The sequence below is a fragment of the Pipistrellus hanaki genome (assembly GCF_964339955.1).
Source record: "Pipistrellus hanaki genome assembly, chromosome: 1".
NCBI classification, from domain to species: Eukaryota; Metazoa; Chordata; class Mammalia; order Chiroptera; family Vespertilionidae; genus Pipistrellus; species Pipistrellus hanaki.
Window position 1 is genome coordinate 171,600,863 of NC_140503.1, and position 21,995 is coordinate 171,622,857.

Here is a 21,995-nt window from a genome sequence, read left to right on the forward strand (position 1 = left end):
CTCCTGTACAACCCTTACTGGGGATGTGTCTGAAACCAAGGTACATGCCCTTGACTAGAATTGAACCTGGGACCCTTCAGTCCACATGCCGATGCTCTATCCACTGAGCCAAACAAGTTAGGGCTTAAATAGAATGACTTTAAATAAAGTCACTTGTTCTTTATGATTTGGACCATAAAAAGGGAAGAATAGAATTATTTTTTTTGTAATTTGGACTAAAAATAATATCAGTGAGTTCTTATAAGAAAAATTAAACACAAAATTAACATCCCCAGAAATTGCTTACAATAATAGGTATCTGGAGAGGAGCAGTTCCCTTAGCCTTATTAATCTCAGAAGCAGAAAGAAAAAACCTTCTAAGAGATATTTTATGAGATTTAGAGTCAGGAAATCAAAGATGTATTTAGGCCTCCTTTGAGGGTTTCCTGCCTGGGCCCTCTCTACCCCAGCTACCTGAACACCTGCTGTCAAGTGTGTAAGTAACACAGGCTGTTTATGTCCCATAATGGACTTGAGAATACAAAAGCTAGAGCCAGACTCCCTGGGTTCATGTGCCAGAAGCACTACTTTTTGTTGTTGCTGTCCCTCATGCTTTATAAGTTGACAACAACTTTAGGAAGTAACTGCTATATATATAATCCCCTTCTTACAAGTGAGGAGACCTAGGCACAGAGACACTAAATGGTGTTTCTAAAATTACCTTATAGTAGAGACAGCTTCAGAAATGGATGCTATGCTTGACTACTATGCGGTCACAACCTCAGATGTACTTGTTTTTCTATTACTCCACATACATGTGCCTTTTTGTTTGTATTTTTTTTTTCATTTTTCAATTACAGTTGACACTTAATATATTAGTTTAAAGTATACAGAATAATGCAGAATCACTGCTTCCTATGCTATCTTGAACAAGTAATCTTAAGTGCTCTCAGCCTCCATTTCTTCATCTATACAACGGACTGTTGAGGATAAATAAAATACTCATAAGGTGGTGTGAGGCTTGAACAAAGGAAGTAGTCCCATGCCTACTAGATAGTATGAGGGTTAATACATGTAAGCTGTTCTTAATGGTCATACCAATATTGAAATGTATCAGAATCTACACATTTTTAAAATAGAGGTTGACACCTTAAGGAACTATGATATTGATAATATCACATTTTACTTTGAAGAGATTCTTTTTTTTAAAAATCCTCATCTGAGGATATTTTTTTCATTAATTTTTAGAGAGACTGGAGGGCAAGGGGAGAGACAGAGAGAGAGAAACATCACTATGAGAGGGGCACATTGATTAGTTCCTTCCCACACACACTCCGACCAGGACCACCCAGGGATTGAGCCTGCAACCGAGGTATGTGCCCTTGACTGGAATCGAAACTGCTACCCTTCAGCCCATGGGCTGATCCTCTAACCACTGAGAAATCTGGCTGGGGCAGTTTGAAGAAATTCTTGGTAATTTTTTATACTCTGATATAACAGAATCTTGATCATCTCCCAAAGTGCCATTATGTACAGAGTTCAAAATTTCAGAGGACCTTTATATAAAATGCTAGAGATGTTAAAATCAGATTTTCTTCCTGTTCCTTGAGAAGTAGAAATAAAATGAGCTGAGGGCAGCTTAGTGAAATCATAAGTGAGATAATTGAGAACTGATTCAAAATTCTGAAATAACCATCCATGTGAAGGTCACCACTGCGGTCTCTTGGTTCCCACCTTACTTTAGATTCCCATAGATTTCTGCTTACACTTGGCACCATGATTTGCTGATGAAACAAAACCATGTGTTATTATCTTCTTCCCTTTAGTGTTGTTTCTTCATTCATTTACTCATGTACTCACTCATGGATTTATTCATCAAACATGCATTGAGTGTTTATTTTGTGCTAAGTGATGTGGCAAAGCTAGAGATACAAAAATGAATCAGACACACTCCCATCTGTCGCACAGCTCACAGTCTCAAGTAGGAAAGACACACCTACAAACCAGCATAATTGCTGTAATAGAATCAAGATGTTGAGGTGGCCCAAGCAAAGGAATGTTCACTTTGGTTCAGGAGGGCAAGTCAAAGAAAACTTAGTTGTCCCTGGAGTGTCTAAAGAATGACAGAATTGTCATTGAAGACTTTTTCCTTAGGAAAAAAAGTATATTATAGGAAGACAACAATGAATGTGTAGAGTCATAGAGGTATGAACCCATGTAGTGGGTTTAGGAAAGAACAGGCCATTCAGTAGATAAGAGAATAGGTTTTAGAGGTAGGGACGGGGCAGGGGCCAACAAAAGGACAGTATCATGGAGCTCGCACTAAGGGAGACACTGGGCTTGAAGCAGGAGTGTAACAGACTCAGATATACACTTTACAGATATCTCAGTTGCTAACATTGAAGGGGACAACTGTGGGGAGAGAGGATAGAGTAGAACCACATAAATGTGCCAGAGAGGGAACTGCTGCAAAGGCCCACGTTTCAAGGGGGCTGATTTTAGACCATAGCAGTAGGATTGAAGGAAAGGATATAGAGTCAATATTTAGGAGGTAAAATCTACTGAGCATTGTTACTAGTTTAGAGGATTCAGGGAGAGGGAAATACCTTATGAGGAAGAATGTAATATTCCCTCTTCCCAGAGCATATAGTAATTAAGGGACAAGATTTGCCCTGCATATGGCCTATGTAAACATATGTGGACCTGTAATTTCTGACCCTTAGTTCAGTGTTTTTGTTTTGTTTTGTTTTGTTTGTTGGTTTTTGTCTCAGGCAGTGCCTTACTAGTCTTTTGGGAATCAGAACCCTTTAGAAAATCAGTTCACTGAACATCCCAAATATTTCAATGGTCTGGACCAGAAAAGCTGAGTAATAAAATGCTGACAATGTGACGTGTGGTGAAACTTACTGCTAAACCTAGTACCAGTTGTGAAAGCCTGCCTGTCACAGAGAGATGACTAACCATCGAGGGTGTCAGAGTCACACAATAGGTGTTTTTGCATATTACATCCAATGCTATAGCAATGAGATAATCATTTAAGAAATCAACCAAATAATTTCAATAATGGAGTAGATGCCATATGTGAGAATAACTTATGATAGGTTTTCTTAGAAATGAAAATTCTGCCTTAAAGAATAGTACAGGTTTTAATTCATCTGACAATAATTAAAATGAACATTATCAATAGTTTACAATATGCCAGGTAAGGTGTCAAATGTGTGATATACATTACTTCATTTAATCCTCAAAACAACTCTTTGAGGTAGATAGTGTTATCTCATTCTACAAATGCTTAGCAAAATTGAATAGTTTTGTTGAGGTTATTCAATTCTATAAGATTCAAAACTGGTTTAGTCTTATCACTGGGAATAGCCTATTCAATATCTGAGAATAAGCTGAAATCATTATCATTGCCTCCAGTCTGTAGATAAGAAAAGGAATGACAGTTTTCTTAAGACTAATACATTACAATTTTTTTTCTATTTAGATGTCTAGGATATTTCGACGTTCTTCTGGAGCAGGTCGGTTTATCAAATCTCATGTTATCAAAATAAGGTAGGTAAACTTGGTTTGCAACTTCAACCCAGTAATTAAGAAGCATTGAACAAACACAATTGCTCAACTCCCCTGAGCAAATTCTGTTCAGGGATACAAAGGTGTCATAAATCCTGAGCAGCCCAGCTTACACTTCCCAGTCACAGTAGATGTAGAGCACCTTATGACATGAGACAATGTCACTTACTGGATTAAAAATAAAGACACACTCCAAGAGAAAAAAAATACAGGAAGAGGAGGGATGGTGTTGCCACACACAACATACCCTGCTCCTTAAGTGAGGGCTCAATGGAACTTTGTCCAGTTCTTTTTGATTATCCTCATTTTAAGCCTGGCCAACAATCAGCCTATGACTTTCTCTGCAATAAGGTTTTTCTTTAATGCCATTGCATTTCCTTTATTATTTTTAAAAATTTTCAATGTGTTCATTTCTATACTCTGATGAAAGGCAATATCCAGTAATTGAACATACACTTGTTAGAGATTAAAAAAATGACTAGAATGCATCCTGAATGTACTTCTTACATTATGTCTGAAAGCTTGGCATTTATTAGAATAATATAGCTTTTCTACACATTCTGATTAAAATTATTAATTTTTCTATGGATATCAATTGATATATAAATATATGTATTTGTAATACTTATGTGTCTGTTTTACTTCTTGATGGTAACCACATATGGTTAAAGAGCTCATGCCTTTTCTTTTCTTCTCTCTCTCTGTATATTTGTTCCTTCCTCCTTTTCCTCCCTCCTTCTCTCTCTTCTTTCCTCCCTTTATTCTTTATCTATTTCCAATTAAATTCATTCTCAAAGTCAACAGAGGCTTTCTATACCTAACAAGTTAATATATTTGAAACTCCTATCAAAAGATTTACTTTTATAACTGCTTCCTCTAATCATCTACTTATCAAACTTGTATTAACTGATCAACAACCCCCCCCTCACCCCCCCCAATACCAATGGTTTAACACAATAAAGGTTTATTTCATTTCGGTGATTCAGTTCAAAGAGTCAGAAGCAGCAGCAGGGGATGGGGGTGCTGGGAAGGATGGTAGAATTGCCCCCTGAATCTTCTGGTTGGCAAATAAAGGAAGAGTGAAGGCATGGAAGAGAGTATGAGAGGTTTCCAGGGGCTGGGCCGGGAAGTGGGGCACATTTCTGCCCACATTCCATTGTCTAGAATTTACTAGAGAGTTCCAATAAACAGCAAGAGAGGCTAGGAAATGATATATATTATAGATCTGTGTTCAAGAGACAAGGAATCTGGGTTTGGTGAGCACAGAGCATTCTCTTTTCACCACTACTGAAAAATTATGATGGTTACAATTTTGGCTCAAAACACCATAAAAAGCAAATTCTTTAAGTATATTTAAGCATGACTTCATAAACATCTCCTTCTACCACAACCTCTCCAGACTATGAGTTAAGTTAGGGGAGAGAACAATTTTTATCCAGCTATGTATCTTACCAGTATTTCTAGAAATAATGTAAAAATCTGATATACACATATCCATTGTGCTCTTTTTTTAGAAACATCTCTCTCATCAGTGTTTCTAGAGAACTGGAGAGCTAGAAACATCGATGAGAGAGAATCATCGACCAGCTGCCTCTTGAACACCCACTTCTGGGGATGTGCCCGCAACCAATGTACATGCCCTTGACCGGAATCGAACCTGGGACCTTTCAGTCCGCAGACCAACGCTCTATCCACTGAGCCAAACTGGTTTCGGCTCCATTGTGTTCTTTAAATTTATTGTGAATCTTAATACCTAAAAGTTATTAATGATTAGAGAGCTAGCTTTATTATTATCTCTATTTATATGCTTTTCTGTTCTTTAGTCCAGATGAAAATGGTGTGAACATTCTTATGGTGCTCATGTTTCGATACCCATCTACTAGTAGTACTGAATACATCAGGAAAAGAATTGAGAAGATTTTATATCAAAGTATGAAAACACAAGATATGCCTTTGACTATAAACAAACCATCAGTTACACTCACATGTAAGTCATTTTACCATCTTTATGATTCCCTTCCCTTGCAAACTTTCATAATAATTTAGGTTAATGTATTCTCTCATTTAAAGAATTCAATATATCAGTGTGGAATAAAACAAAATAAAAATTTACTATGAAGTGAAATTTAGTTTCATAAGTATTTGCTTTATAATTGATTTTGGGCTCTGCCATGGTTTCTAATTTTTCTCCATGTATTATTGTGTTAGATTTTTTCAAAAGCATAAAGAGTGGGTATTTCCAAAACTGATTTGGCTCAGTGGATAGAGCATCAGCCTGTGGACTGAGGGTCCCAGGTTCAATTCCAGTCAAGGGCATGTACCTTGGTTTCTGGCACATCCCCAGTGGGGGGGGGGGATGCAAGAGGCAACTGATCGATGTTTCTCTCTCATCGATGTTTCTAACTTTCTATTCCTCTCCCTTCCTCTCTGTAAAAAAAAAAAAAATTATATATATATATATATATATATATATATATATATATATATATTAAAAAGAGTGGGTATTATTTTTTATCAGTTTAAGGAAACTGAGACTCAAAGAAAATGTAAGACATGGGACTAACTCCCAGAGGTCTTCACGGGTCAGTTCTGGGGGTTAGTTTCTGTAGGATCAAAGCAATTGACATCTTTATGAAGGTTAAGCCATGTAGGAAGAATCTTTGACATGAACTGTGAAGTGGTTCTTTTAAATATTTTTATTGATTTTTAGAGAGAAAGGAAAAGAGAAGGATAGAGAGATAGAAGCATCCCTGAGACAGAAACAACATCCATCTGCTGCCACCACATGGCCCCTACTGGGGATGTGTCCTAACGAGAAATGAACCATTGGGGCTTGACACTCAACCATTGAGCAACATCAGCTGGGCTGAAGAGGTCCTTTACTTTACTTACAATTTTAAACAACATTTAAAATTTATATCTTCATTAATGCCTTTCGGAACAAAATTAGGAAAGTTATCGTTTTTGTTTTCCCCAAAAGTAGATGAAAATTAAGTTTAAAAAGATTATGAAACTTAAATTAAAAATATCTCAAAGTTATTTGGAATCCTAATTGAAAGGCATTTCTATTTTTTATGCCAATACATCCTATATAATAAAACCCTAATATGCAAATCTACTGAACAGTGGAATAACCGGTTGCTATGAAGCACACTGACCACCAGGGGGAAGATTCTCAACCCAAGAGCTGTCCTCTGGTGGTCAGTGAGCTCCCACAGGGGTAGCGCTGCTCAGCCAGAAGCCAGGCTAACAGCTAGTGAGCTCAGCAGTGGTGGCAGGAGCCTCTCCTGCCTCAGCTGCAGGTGGATGGTAAGGAGAGAAGAGTCCAAGACTGCAAGAGCCCCAGACTGCAAGAGGGATGTCTGACTGCCAGCTTAGGCCCAATCTCCTCCCACCCCCAGGGCACGATTTTCATGCACTGGGTCTCTAATAATTAGATAAAATAATGTTTCAATAAGATTGTAAATGTCATTGTCAGGGACTTTGTCTTTTTATTTTCTTACTAGAATCCTGGTGCACAAAATTTGTGTACATGTAGGGTCCTTACGCCTGGCCAGTGATCAGGGCCAATCAGGGCCTTCCAGCTGCAGGCCAGGGCCTTTTTTTCTGCATTGGCCCCTGGTGGCCAGTGCACATCATAGCGAGTGATCAAACTCCTGGTCTCCCGGTCGAACTCCTGAGGGGACACTTCACATATTAGCCTTTTAAATATATAGATCTTTCCCCAAACTCTAGCATATGTCTCACATGCCATAGTTGTCCCAGTTCTGTTCGTTGTATCTCCTTAAGTATTTCCAAGTTCAGTTACTTCTGATTTAATACCAAAAAATAAGGCTTGCCCTTTGAACCTGAACTACTGTAGCCATTTCCCCTCCCAGTAGCCATGAATTTAAGAAACAGATAGTCTAAAATTAATTTTTATGTTGCCAGAAATTGGGAAACTCCTTTAAATACATTTTGAAATGGAATCCCCACACACATTCATGACAACTTTTTAAAGAGCCCTAGCCAGTTTGGCTCAGTGGATAGAGTGTCAGCCTGCAGACTGAGGGTCCCAGGTTTGATTCCAGTCAAGGACACATGCCTGGGCTATGGGCTCAATCCTCAGTAGGGGGTATGCAGGAGGCAGCCGATCAATGATTCTCTCTCATCATTGATTTTCTATCTCTCTCTCCCTCTTCATACCTCTCTGAAATAAATAAGAAATATATTTTTAAAAAAGATGTAATTAGAAATAATGAGGAGTATGGCATCCACCTTTATTATCAATTAATTTTATCAAATAAAACACGGTATTTTTAAGGACACTATAAATGACAATTTGAAACTAAATTTAAATTTTCTGATAATATAATCACCTTTAATGCATGATCATGTAGGCTAAAGTAAAATATCTATCATAGAAGAGAAGTTAAACTGTAGAGTTTCTCATTTTACAATTTAAAAAAATTTCAGACTTCTTGGTCATGTACACTGAATTTTCATTTACACAGGTTGTTTTAATATCAAAATAACTATTCTATGACCATACTCAATAACCAAAATTCTGTTACATACATTTTTTTCCTGACATATTCATATCTCTTGTTAAATAGAGAGAAGTGAAACTTCCAGGAAACCTCTAGTAGGATTTGGGACTCAGATCCTTCTTTTGCGAAAGTCAACATTCCTGAGCAACTTATCTGATACTTCTTTATTTTTTCTTTTTCAAATAGCCAAAACAAAACAAACACCTAACCACCAAAAATTGAATGACTGAACTTAAATGTACACTAAGATACTTTTGAAGGAAAAAAAGATCCCAGAGGGAGGCATAAAGTGAGGGAGACATGGTGGGGTCCATGAATTGGCTGGATATGAGAGAGTTTCATGCCTCTAGTGCCTGCCACTGAGCTACAACTTTCCACCATATTCACCACAAGGGAGAACCCTCAGTGAGAGAAAACCATCAACCTATATTAAGTGAATTTCTACCCTTTGTAGACCAGGGCCTGCTATAGTGCCTACCAACTGTTATAGGAGTTGGAGATTGTTTCCTATAGTTATTTTGGAACTCCTAAAGAAAGCAATCAGAGACATTGAACTTTACCATCCTTTCCTAATTTTATAACTTTACTTTCTAATTTCTCAGCAAAAATCAAAACCAAAATGTTCTTTTTAAAAAAATTAAAATTATACATTTTGGTTTAAATCATAATAGAGGGATATTTATAACTTGGTTATAAAAAATCTCATGCCTTCTTGAAATAGACATGTTTTGGGTAATAAGCATTTCTTATAGTGCCCATTTAAACAAAATTACATGATAATAGGAGCATATTCTCTTACTAATTCATGTTTTGTGTATTTCAGCTATTGACAACAAAAAGATGAGGAATCTTCTCAATAGCCGTAAGTTCCAAACCCCACAATTAACTGTCTCTTTCATAGTAAAGATAATAAATAAAAGCCATAAAAAGTTAGTAAAATTTGGTGAGGTTTGTTCTTTTTTCCATTGAGGTATATACATAGCATCATATTAGTTTCAGGTGGACAATGTAATGATTTGATATTCATATATATTGCAAAATAATCATTACAATAATAGCAAGACTTTTGTTCATTTTATGTTTTTATAAATTGAACACTTAGTTTTTATTATTATTTATTATTCTTAAGATTTTTAAGTTTATAAATATAGATCAAATACAATTTTAAATTTTGTGACTTACAGAATATAATTTTTAAAATTACACGGTATTTTTCATATTATAACATATCTCCACTAATAAAAGAGTAAGGTCCAAACTGACCATACCTTCATGACACCCACCAGCCAATCAGGAGTGAGTATGCAAATTAACCCAACAAAGATGGTGGGTTGATTTGCATATGCAGATACTGAGTTGTCAAGGGCAGGGTGGGATGCACGCATTCTGCACTGCCGCTGGCTGCTCTTCTAAACTCATTTTACAAAGCCAGCATATTTGAAATTATTTGAATTTCAAAACCATATAAAGACACCACAAAAAAAGAAAACTATAGGCCAATATTCTTGATGAACATGGATGCTAAAATCCTCAACAAAATATTATCAAACTAATATCCAGCAATACATGTAAAAGATCATATATATCATGATCAAGTGGGAATAAAAGGTTGATACAATATCTTCAAATCAAAAACATGATACACCATATAAGCAAAATGAAGGATAAAAAACTCATGATCATTTCAATGAATGCAGAAAACATTTATGATAAAAACTCTCAGCAAAGAGGTAATAAAGGGACTATACCTTAGCAAAATACAGGTCAAATATGACAAACCCACAGCCAACATCATATTCAATAGGCAAAAACTTACAAGAATTTTCCTTAAGATTGAGAACAAGACAGGGATGCCTGCTTTCACCATTTTATTCAACATAGCACTGGAAATCCAAGTCACAGCATCAAATTCAAAAGTTTTTGCACAGCAAAGGAAACCGAATCATCAACAAAATGAAAAGACAATGCACACATTTGCCAAAGATACATCTGATAAGGGATTACTATCCAAAATTTATAAAGAACTTATAAAACTCAACACACACACATAGTCCAATAAAAAAAATGGACATAGGACCTGAATAGACATTTTTCCAATGAGGACATACACATAGCCAATAGACATTAAAAGATGCTTAATGTCACCAGTCATTAGAGAAATGCAAATTATAACCACAATTAGATATCACCTCACACCTATCTGACTGACTATCATAAATAAATCAACAGACAACAAGTGTTGGTGAGGGCGTGGAGAAAAGGGAATTTTCGTGCACTTTGGTGGGAATGCAGATTGGTGCAGGCACTGTGGAAAATAGTGTGGAGTTACATAAAAAAATAAAAATAAAAAATGGAACTGCCTATGACCCACCAATTCCACTTCTGGTATTATATCTGAAGAAACCTGAAACACTAATTCAAATGAATATATGCACCCTTATGTTCTCTGCAGTGCTATTTGCAATATTTAAGATTTGGAAGCAATCCAAGTGTCCATCTGTAGATGATGGATAAAAATGCTATGGTACATTTACACGATGGAATACAATGCAGCTATAAAAAACAAGGAAATCTTAATCTTTCTGACAGCTTGGGTGGAGAGCATGATGCTAAATAAAATCAGCCAGTCAGAGAAAACAAAAACCATATGAGTTTCTCATATTTAGAATCTAATGAACAAAAAACTAACAAACCAAAGAGAAATAGATTTACTGAGAAAAAGATTGACAGCTGTTGTTTGTGGAAGGGGGTGGGCGTGGGTGTTGCAGGGCTGGTGAAAAAGATGAAGGGATTAAGCAATAAATAAATAAATAAATAAACAAACAAACACACACACAAACTTATAGGCACAGACAACAGCATGGTGATTACCAGAGGGGAAAGGGAGTGGAAGTAGATAGAAGAAGATAAAGGGAAGTAATGGTGATGAATGAAGGAACTTTATTTGATGTGGTAAACACATACTACAATATATAGATGGTATATTATAGAATTGTATACCTGAAAACTATATAATTTTATCAACCAATGTCTCCCCAATAAATTCAATTAAAGATGAAAGAAAAGGGACAAGAACTATATGATTTCACTCATATGTGGAGTATAATAAAACAGAAAGCCACAAATTAACAACCTAAACAAACAAATTCATAGACACAGACAATAGAAAGGCAGTTATCAGGAAAAGAAGGTGGGGAAGGATGAACAGAATAAAGTGGGTCATATTTATGGTGACAGAAGGAGACGAAACTTTGGGTTGTGAGCACACAATGCAATATTCAGATGTATTATAGAATTGTACACTTGAAACTTATATAATGTTATTAACCAGTGTTAGCCCAATAAACTTAATTTACAAAGTAGCCTTTCAATTTTTAGAAAACTAAAAAAAGGCATTATTGTTTAAATTCTGGGTTTTGCAAAGACAAAATGTAGATTCATGTCAAGGGAAAATCATGACGTATTATTGGCCTCTCTCTTGGGAGAAAAAATACAAACTTTAATGTGGATCCTCTTTGATTTTATATCTAATGATTACTACCAATTGGATGAATTCCAGCAATTTATGTTCTTTCTCCAAGAATGAGTTTCTTATCAGAAAAGTGTTTTTGTTGTAAATATATCTAAAACACTTAGGAGAAGATCTATACATTTTTTTTTTTTAGTTTTTAATTCAATTTATTGGGATGACACTGGTTAATAAAATTACTTATATTGTATTGTTGATGCTCAATAAATGATCTACCTATTTATTTATCTATACAATGTATACTTTATGTAGAGAGACAGAAGTTGATCCTGGATTGGATGCCTTGAAATATTAGTAAATATTTCTTTTGAACCTCAGTAGAACCCCTACCAATAACCTCAGAAACTGAGTGCTAGGAATGGGTTAAAGAGTGGCAGGTACAATGGCTTGTCCAATCATCAGCACCCAATGCAAGTCGGGATACGTGTGTGCCCCCCTCCGCTTTCATGAAAACAAGCTAATGTATATTTCTGTGACAGGCTGTGGAATAAGGATGACATCTTCAAACATGCCGTTACCATCATACACTTCTATGGAAAGGATTGTCCAAGGAAGGGAAACAGCTATGGAAGGGGAATGGCCATGGCAGGCCAGCCTCCAGCTCAAAGGGGCAGGCCATCAGTGTGGAGCCAGCCTCATCAGTAACACGTGGCTGCTCACAGCTGCTCACTGCTTCCGCAAGTAAGTTCCCAGGCCTGTTGGGGGCTTGCTTTACTGAGTTACCAGTTGGCATCTATGGATTCAGTGCTTAGAAAGAGTCTAATCTCACCAGTTTATCTTCTGCTCTACTGTGGATGGACCCTCCTCGATCCCCTGATAATACAGGAAAAGACATGGAGAGAACCACAAGAGTGATATAAACTGAATATCATAGATATTTAGATCAGGGAGAGGAAATGAACAGAATCAGGGCATAATGATGCTTGATCCCAGGTGACCAAGGGACACACATTCTTTCCTCCCTGAATTTTCACCAACAGAGAACAGAAAGTTTTTCCTTTTAAACTCTCAAAAGATAAAAGCTCTGAATAAAGCCCTGGCCAGTGGCACTCTTCGCACATCCTTTCAAGAAAACTATCTTTGGTGAGTCTAGGAGGCTTTTGACCATCCTTCAAAGGGTAACACCCAAAGGGTTCCAAGGTACCTACACCTCTTTTAAAAAAAAGGGTAGATGCGTAATAGAAATGACCTAATGAACTTAAGGTAACTGTCTGTCATTCTCTCATGAGAGAAGAGAAAAGGGACTCATTTATATTTACAAAATAACTAGCACCATGTCTTAGGTGAACTTGAGTGTCACTAATTTTTTAAGGCTTTCTGATTTTTTGTTCACATAGTGCTCCAATCTTTATACTTGTTTTGGGGAATATCATTTATTTTTGTTTATAATTGATCTCTATAATTTATATACATTGAAAATAAATCCAGATGTCAATTTATTGATTTTTAATGAAGAATACAAGCTATAGTGATTGAGATCCATGTTTCAGCAGGTCCAGTGTAGATGCTGTGTGCTAAAAGACCCAACTGGGAATTGGCCATTAAGTTTGGTAAAATAGAAATAAATGGTGAGCACTGGATTCAGTGAGTTTAGATGCCACTTTCAAGGAATTTTTAAATAAATGGAAACAGAAATGTGACAAGTGACCATAGGTATAGACTCATAGGAAGGATTTCCTAACATATGAATGATGGCATATTTTATTCTGGTAATAATCTAAAAGAGTTGGGAAATGTAATGATCCTGAAAAGGGTTCAATTTGGGGAGTGATACTAATTTCATGTAATTGCACAATGACATATACTGTTGTGAAGGAAAACCACAGGGTTCCTTATCTGAAGTGTTTTTAAATTTTATGTTCCACACTCGCCCCCCCCCCCGAAACAGTGTATTATTTTAAAATCATATTAAAGATAAATGTCAGTACTTTTATGCCTATAAAAAAGGAGCTCCGTCTTTGTGAAATAGTGTGGGTGGAGAAAAGGTTTTGATAGGATGGCGTGAGACCTGGACTCTCTCTCTCTCTCTCTCTCTCTCTCTCTCTCTCTCTCTCTCTCTCTCAGCAGCTGGCTATGTCCCTCCCCTGGATAAGCCATTTAACTTGAGGCTCAGTGTCCTTACCCACAGCGTGTTAAACAGGGCCTATTACATCAGACTTCTTTTTTGGTTGACAGTGCATGAAGAGATGGGTACTTGTTTTTCTTTTAATCTAACCAATTAGTTTACAAGCTCCTTGAGACTGAAATCACATATGTCTCGTATCTCCCAGAATTCTACTTTTCAAATAATTCTTCATCCCTAAGCTTTCAGCTTTGAATAAACACTTCCTTTAAAATATAAAAAAGTAAGACAGCTTAGAGAGGAGCCCTCTGCGTCTCCCAGTCCCCACCCTTGGGCTCTGCCTGCTTATCCCTGGGGCAGTGCCTCATACTTTGAAAACCACTAATCTTTCAGGTTTTCATTCCACTGAAACATTTATGATTCACCAACCCAGTAATCCCGCATGTACAAGGAAATCCCTTTTTGAATTCTCCTCTATGTAATTTCCTTATATACAATTTTCCTCTACAAAGAGAATTTCAAGTTTCTATATATTTCTTATATAGTTGTTCTTGATGGGGATAATTAGAAAAAGAGGGAACTGGGTTTTGGGGAAGAATGGGAGGTTAAGGAGATGGCAGTATTACATAGAAGTTGTTTGTGATGTAACTGAGGGAGATAAAAGCATCTACCGGATGAGAGAACCTCAAAAGTGGTAAGAGGGACTGACCAGGCCAGATCAAAGGGTGGTGAGAGCTCTCACAGCATGACTTTGAGTCAGGGCTGCTGAGTCCTTAAATATCCAGACAGGGTTTGGGCATAGGAGGAAAAACAATCCTGAATACATACAAGAGTTTGTATATATAAGAGACAAATTACACTTTGTTTCAAGGAAAACAGCAAGACCTGGTAAACAAGAGCAGAATGAGTCATAAGAATGGATGGGGTATCTGAGACAGAGGGAAGATGCCACTGAGTATGTATAATACCCAAAACAAATAAAAATTAATATCCATACATTTCACTGAAATTATAGAAGACTGAGGATATAATGAATTTTTAATAAAAAAAGAGTAAAGATCAGAAATTAATTGTATGGTACCCATTACTATTAATGAAGCATGAATATCCCATTTAGTTGCTGTGCTCTTTTAATTTTATAGGAGGTAAAATATTTTAAGGGCTTTCATACTCTCACAGCATCAGTTTGTTTAGCCTCTTTTTTTTTCAATAAGGCTTTCAATTGCAAATTCTCTTACCTTAGGGATTTTCAGGAGCATAATCCCAATAATTGGGGAGAAATACTATATATATATATATATATATATATATATATATATATATTATATGTAAGAATATATATAATATTAAGTGTAATAAATTTTATCCTTTAATGTTTTACAGAAATAGAGACCCACATCAATGGATTGCTACTTTTGGTACAACTATTAAGCCACCCGCAGTGGAACGAAATGTGGGGAAAATCATCCTTCATGAAAATTACCATAAAGAAACAAATGAAAATGACATTGCCTTGGCTCAGCTTACCACCCGAGTTGAGTTTTCAAATGTAGTCCAGAGAGTTTGCCTCCCAGATTCATCTATAAAGTTGCCACCTAAAACAAGTGTATTTGTCACAGGGTTTGGATCCATAGTAGATGATGGTGAGTAATTCAAAATAATTTACCAGTACTAGTATGTCTTAAGCTCTAACAAGATGGCGTAGGGAATCCTCTTTAGATTTTTCCTAAAAATAATATTGATGCTTCCAATGTACATGATCCCAAGGAGATCAGGGTGGCTGCGGGTTAAAAAATAAAAGGTCCTTATCTTTGAGGAGTTCACAATTGAAGCAGTGGTAAGAAAGGGGAGAAGCTAATATGGAAGGAAAGAACAGAGTATTTTATGTGCTACAAAATGAGACAAACTTTTATGGGAGTACAAGCGAGTAAATGATTCCAAATTGTATATTTTCCATATGTAAACACTGCTAATTAGCATATACTTCACACCACAATCTTTGTCTTTTCTTTTTGGTCTAAATTCTTCCTTGTGTTAATGAGGATTTATAGTATTAATAAATATAAAAGTGCTTTGTGAATTTTTATTTTGGTTAGTTAATAGAATCTGCATTCCCCCCCCCCCCCCCCCCCGCCCTGTGTCCCACTTCTTAGGAGGTTTAAAAAATATCAATTCTAAAATTTTCCACTTTAAAGAGAAAAAGTAATTATGCCAGGCTAGTGGCTATGTGATTTAGTATTGACCTATGAATCAGGAGGCCATGGTTCAATTCCTGGTCAGGTTCAGGGCATGTGCACGGGGTTGCAGGTTCAATCACTGGTTGGGAGGGCATGTGGGAAGCAGCCAATCAAAGATTCTCTCTTATCATTGATGTTTCTATCTCTCTCTCCCTCTCCCTTCCTCTCTGAAATCAATAAAGTATATTTAAAAATAGATTAATTAAATATTTTAAAGTGGAAAATAAGAACTGTTTGAAATTATATCAAGGATATCCTGAAGAAACTAGGAGAAAAATGTGAATATATATTAACCGGACTTTTGTTTGTTTATTTTTTTGACAGAGTTGATTGTGCATAAGATAGTGTGTGTGTGTGTGTGTGTGTGTGTGTGTGTGTGTGTGTGTGTATATATATATATATATATATATATATATATATATATTATTGTATGTGGTTTTAAGGGTGCCAATAGCTTCTATTAACTATTAGGATATAATTTTGTATTGTATACGTTTATGGTCCTTTGAATGTAGACATTTATGAAACAAAATAAAATTAGGCAATAATTAATATTAATAAAATAATATTATGCTTTTGCTTGTAGGGCTTTGTCTTCCATGTCTTAGATACAACTGTATTTAAGAGTGTGTTTTTTGTTTGTTTGTTTGCTTGTTTATTTGTGTAATAGGACCCACACAAAATAAACTTCGGCAAGCCAGGGTGGAAACCATAAGCAGTAATGTATGTAACAGAAAGGATGTGTATGATGGTATGATCACTTCAGGAATGTTATGTGCTGGATTCATGGAAGGAAAAGTAGATGCATGTAAAGTAAGTCCAAAGTCAGGTAAAAATATTAAAAGGAAAGTTTCTATTAGCTATTTCTAAATTTGTCATATATTTCAATTGAGATTTTAAAAAATGCATTTATTTCACTAAGGAGTCAGTTTATTTAATAATCATAATAATAAACATTATGATATTGAATGTTTACTACATGTCAACCAAAATGCTTAGCACTTTTTATACATTATTTTATTATATTGATATATATTATATATATTATATATAATATATATTAATATATTATATATAATATATATTTAATATGTATATATTTTATAAATTAAAGTATATATTTAATATATACTTTATATATATTACTTAATGTGATATTGAACCAGTACTATAATTATATTATAAACTAGAGGCCTAGTGCATAAAATTCATACATGGAGGGGGGCAGGTCCCCTCAGCCTGGCCTGCACCCTTGTGCAATCCAGGACCCCTTGGGGGATGTCTGACTGCTGGTTTAGGCACAATCCTGCAGGGATCCTTTTGGGATCAGGCCTAAGCTAGAAGTCAGACATCCCTCTCACAATCTGGAACCGCTGGCTCCTAAATGCTCACCTGCCTGTCTACCTGATCACCCCTAACCACTTTGCCTGCCAGCCTGATTGCCCCTAACCTCCCTGCCTGCTGGTCTCATCACCCCTAACCACTCACCTGCCTGCCTGATCACTTCTAACCACTCTGCCTGCCTACCTGATCACCCCTAACTGCTCGCCTGCCTGCCTGATCACCCCTAACCACTCTGCCTGCCTGCCTGCCTCATTCCCCTAACTGCTCGCCTGCTTACCTGATCACCCCTAACCTCCTCTTCCTCAGCCCCCACCACTGAGGTTTTGTCCGAAAGGAAATCCAGAAGGTAGTTCAGCTGTCTGGTCTAAGTACCATATTATGCTTTTATTATTATAGGCTAGGGCCCAGTACATGAATTTATGCATCTTGAAAGGAACTGTGGCCGTGAGGCTGTGGGAGGCACAGGGGCAGGTCTTGGCCCATCTTCTGTGCCCCCACCTGGCCCCTCCCTCCACAGCCCCTGGTCCCCTGTCTGCCTAATGCCCCACTCCCGCCATTGCTCCTATGTGCTGATGGTGCCAGCCCCACTCATACCCGATGAGTGTGGAGTGATTGGGGCCAGTGCCAACAGTGGGTGTGAGTGGCAGGTGCTGCCCCAATTATTCCTCAGGAGCAGAGGGACGGGAAGAAGCCCTCATGGGTGATTGGAGCTAGCAGCATTTGTGAGCACTGGGCAGGAGCAAAGAATTTTCAGGAACCACCAGAGGCAATCGGTGCCTTGCCTTGGTCTGGCACCCCTACTCTCCTGCCATGATGATGCCTGCCATGTTCCATGCACACCCCCTGGTGGTCAGCACACATCATACTGACCAGTTGTTCAGTTGTTTGGTTGTTCCGTCATTTGGTCTATTTGCATATTAGGGTTATAGATAGATAGATGATAGATAGATAGATAGATAGATAGATAGAGAGATCCCTTAATTCTGAACTGATGATTTTGTTTCCAAATTTTCAGAAAAAATAATAATCTTAAGAGGGGACTTTTTCCATTTTCCCAGCACCAGACATGCACACCTGCCTTCTTTTGAACCCATTTTATCCACCTTCAGTTTAGACCACATCCGAGGAGCTGCCTCTTCTCTAAGGCTGATTACTTCTCTCCTCAGGCTTCTCTTATTGGCATTTTGGAAAAGTTTTCACTAGCTATTATGTCCTCTCACTCTTTTCATAGTCCACATTTCTTTTGCCATTAGATTCTTCCCCATTCAGTTCTCTCAAGTTAGGAAAAAAAACAAACAAACAACTCTTTCTTGGCTCATTATATACCTCGTCTTCTCTTTACCATCAAATATTTGGGAAACTATGTGCATTGTCTAATTTCTCAAACAATTTCTATGTAGTTTATGTTCTATCATTTCATGAAAAATAGCTCTTCTTGAGGTTTTCAATGATGAAACAATGGCCTCCAACTAATGATTTTTCTTCTTAAACCTCTCAACAACATTTAACAATGCTAACTAATCCCTCTTTTCTGACATAATGTCTTCCCTTGGCTTGGAATGATTTTCATCCTACATTTCTGTCTGTTTCTTCTCTGTATCCTTTACACATTAAATTTTGGTCTATTTTATACCTGTTCCTCTCTTTACACTATACTTTCTCTGTAGAAGATCTATTTATTTTTCCACCATAGCTTCATTATCGTCTTTTCACTTTTAGGCCCCCATCCTCCCCTTTGATCTCCAGACTCATATATTTCCTCAACTTCCATTTTTATCTCCAGACTTACACAAGGGTGGGCCAAAAAAGTAGGCTGGTAGTTGTGAGTACATGAGAGTTTATTCTTGTATTATTATCTATTATTTATTTATATTGTTTGTCTTATTATTCTTTTTGTTATTATTTATATCCTTATTTATGATTTATCTTTTAGATAATAATGGCTGGTAATTTAACCAATGACTATTGAAAGTTGATACTTAAATAGTACCTACTTTTGTCCAACCTTGTAGATTCTACTCCACATGGATATTTCAAAGGCATCTTATTTAAAATGTTGCACTTGATTCTGCTCTTATTCCCCTCTCCATTTGATCTTTTCCTGTGCTTTGTACCTCTGTGAATGGCATCACCTTTCATTCTGTTAAACAAGCCATTCCAACTTCCCTTATCCTTTATCTATGCATAAATACTAACCTTTTATTAAATATTTTATGCACATGCTTACTAAACATGCATAAAATATCCAATCAAACTAGCAAAACAAAAAACAAAAAAAAACTAGGATGCTGAACCAGAAATAATGTATCCACTCCATATGAATGTTAGTCTTCCTAGAAAACAATGTACTTCAAAGTTTAGCATTTTCTTTCTACCAATTTTCTCTCCTCCCCCCCGTAGAAAAGAGATGTTGTAATGATCTTCCTACTCAATTAGAGTTAACAATTTTAAATATGCTTTTGTTTTTTTCTCCAGGGTGATTCTGGTGGGCCTCTGGTTTATGATAATCACGACATCTGGTACCTTATTGGTATAGTAAGTTGGGGACAATCATGTGCTCTTCCTAAAAAACCTGGGGTCTACACCAGAGTGACTCAGTATCGAAACTGGATTGCCTCAAAGACTGGTATCTAGTGTGAACTGTCCTTGAATTACATCCATGGCACACAAAGCTGAAACTCCTGCATACTGTATATTATTTATATTCATGTGGTTTGGATCAGTGCTTTTGCTGGAGGTCTCAGATCAATCCTTTGTGACTGTACTCTACTCTAAGGGAAGAAGACGAAGACACAGCAAATGAGAGGTAGCACTGATTCTTTGCTCACAAGGGAAACTGTGTTACTTATTAACAAGATAAATACTTATAAATGGTTTTCCTCATTGGAAGACGAGGACCATCATTTTCTACCGGATATGAAGAGCTGCCAGGGCTGCCAAAATCTTACCTCATATAACACCTGGAGGACTTGGGATTCTTCTAGCAAAGCAAGTCAAACAACAGTCTTCCCTGAGGACTCAGGGCTTCAATATTCTGGCACTGATGATTGGATTCTCAATGGCCGGAATGGAGAAGCGGGATTTGCAATATAACTTGAACTCTAACCTGGGTTTATAAATTACAATAGAGAATTATCATTAACCAGAAGAGTTGTCATTTAAAAAATGTTAAAAGGTATCTGAACTTGCTGTTAACATTATTTTAAAGACAAAAAACACTAACTTCAGGAATGCATATTGTATTGTTAATAAGCAATTCTGATTTATTTTTTAACGGCATCATCAGTCAATATTAGGCCAGAAAGGAGAATAAAATAGACTCTTGGGAACATTTTCCCATCAATACAGGAAGATAAAAAGAACTGATGCAACCTAGGCTAGCAGAATTGGTTTCGAATTATTCATAATAGGACAAACATTCCAGATTTTTTATGGAATGAACTATCCCCTTATTTATTTAGAAATATCTACATCAATGTATTGTAACTGACGCTCTTATAAATCTTCAGCCATAGGATAAGTCATATGTCCATCAGCATGTCAAGTTGAGAGAGTTGATTTGTGGGAAGCCCTTAGGACAGTGCCTGGTATATATATCATGCACTATAAAAATGTTTGCTATAATAGAAGGGAATACTTCTCTGAGTTTTAAGATAAATGAACCTAAGTTGTCAAATGAGTAAATGACTTTGAGGCTTAAATCAGCCCAAAATCTAATGGGGGAGAGCACAGGCTTTGGAATTAGGCTGCCTGAGCTTGAATATTGGCTGTGCCTCATATGAGCTGTTTTTCATTATACAGGTTTCTTAAAGTCACTGTGCATTAGCACTCTCATCTTTATGGTGGGAGTAAAAATGGTGCCTAATCATATGATTGTTATGAGAATTAAATGCACTACTCTGAGTAAAGAACACTCTCGGAACAGTATCTGCACACAGTAGGCCAATGATATGGACTGCTATGAATTAGTGTGCGTTGGGCTCAATAAAACAATATACTTTTAAAAACCTGTCCCTTGCTTCTTTAAAGTCATGCAATCAATTTCGGAATACTTTAAATCACATTGTAAAAAATTCGGTGATGCTAGATTTTCAAAAATGCGCTTTATGTCTAATATATTTTAAACTCTGTCTACAAGCAGATATCGTTCAAAATATAGGATGCATAGCCACCTGGCTTCTGGGTCATGACTACAGTGATGCAGCTGCATTCATTTTCAGGCCTCAATGCAAAAACTCAAGTGCTACATGTGCTGCTCTGATTTATCAGGGGAAAATTTAGCCTCTCTGTTTCTTTAATGACTGAAAGTTTTGTTAATTTATGTGTATGTGTTTATATGTAATATATGTAAACAAGGTGCTTCTAACTGAAAAAAATTTCATAGTTATTTATGCCTTGATATTAAGATATATCATGAACAGAAAAGGATTATCCATAGATGCTTTTCTTTTTAAAAGAAACTGACGCCAAGTTTCTGATTTGATGACTACTAATAACTAAATATCAATAGAAAAAGCAAAGTGAAAACTTAAATCTTTACACTTCTTTCTATACGTAGAGAAACACCCAGAGCTTCCTGAAGGATATTTAGCATATTCATACTTATTTATATTAATGCTAAACACAGCCTTTGGTAGAAACAGGAAAACAAATCTGCCTATAGAAAGAATTATTTTCTACTATGTAAGCTCTGCTACAATGGATATATGCTGTTGTGTAACTATATTTATATTTCAGAAGAC

The 21,995-nt window shown here is 36.5% G+C and overlaps 1 protein-coding gene across 1 annotated transcript in view; it reads left to right on the forward strand.

Moving 5' to 3' along the window:
• Positions 1-21,260, forward strand: part of TMPRSS11F (transmembrane serine protease 11F) — a 68,156-nt gene extending 46,896 nt beyond the window's left edge. Inside the window, exons 5-11 of the mRNA XM_084890260.1 lie at positions 3,467-3,534; positions 5,376-5,539; positions 8,905-8,943; positions 12,090-12,291; positions 15,056-15,315; positions 16,580-16,722; positions 19,729-21,260. Of these exons, the coding sequence (XP_084746386.1) occupies positions 3,467-3,534; positions 5,376-5,539; positions 8,905-8,943; positions 12,090-12,291; positions 15,056-15,315; positions 16,580-16,722; positions 19,729-19,887 (1,035 nt within the window). The 3' untranslated portion in view covers positions 19,888-21,260. The remainder of the gene's footprint in view (positions 1-3,466; positions 3,535-5,375; positions 5,540-8,904; positions 8,944-12,089; positions 12,292-15,055; positions 15,316-16,579; positions 16,723-19,728) is intronic.
• The last annotated feature ends 735 nt before the right edge of the window (positions 21,261-21,995 follow it).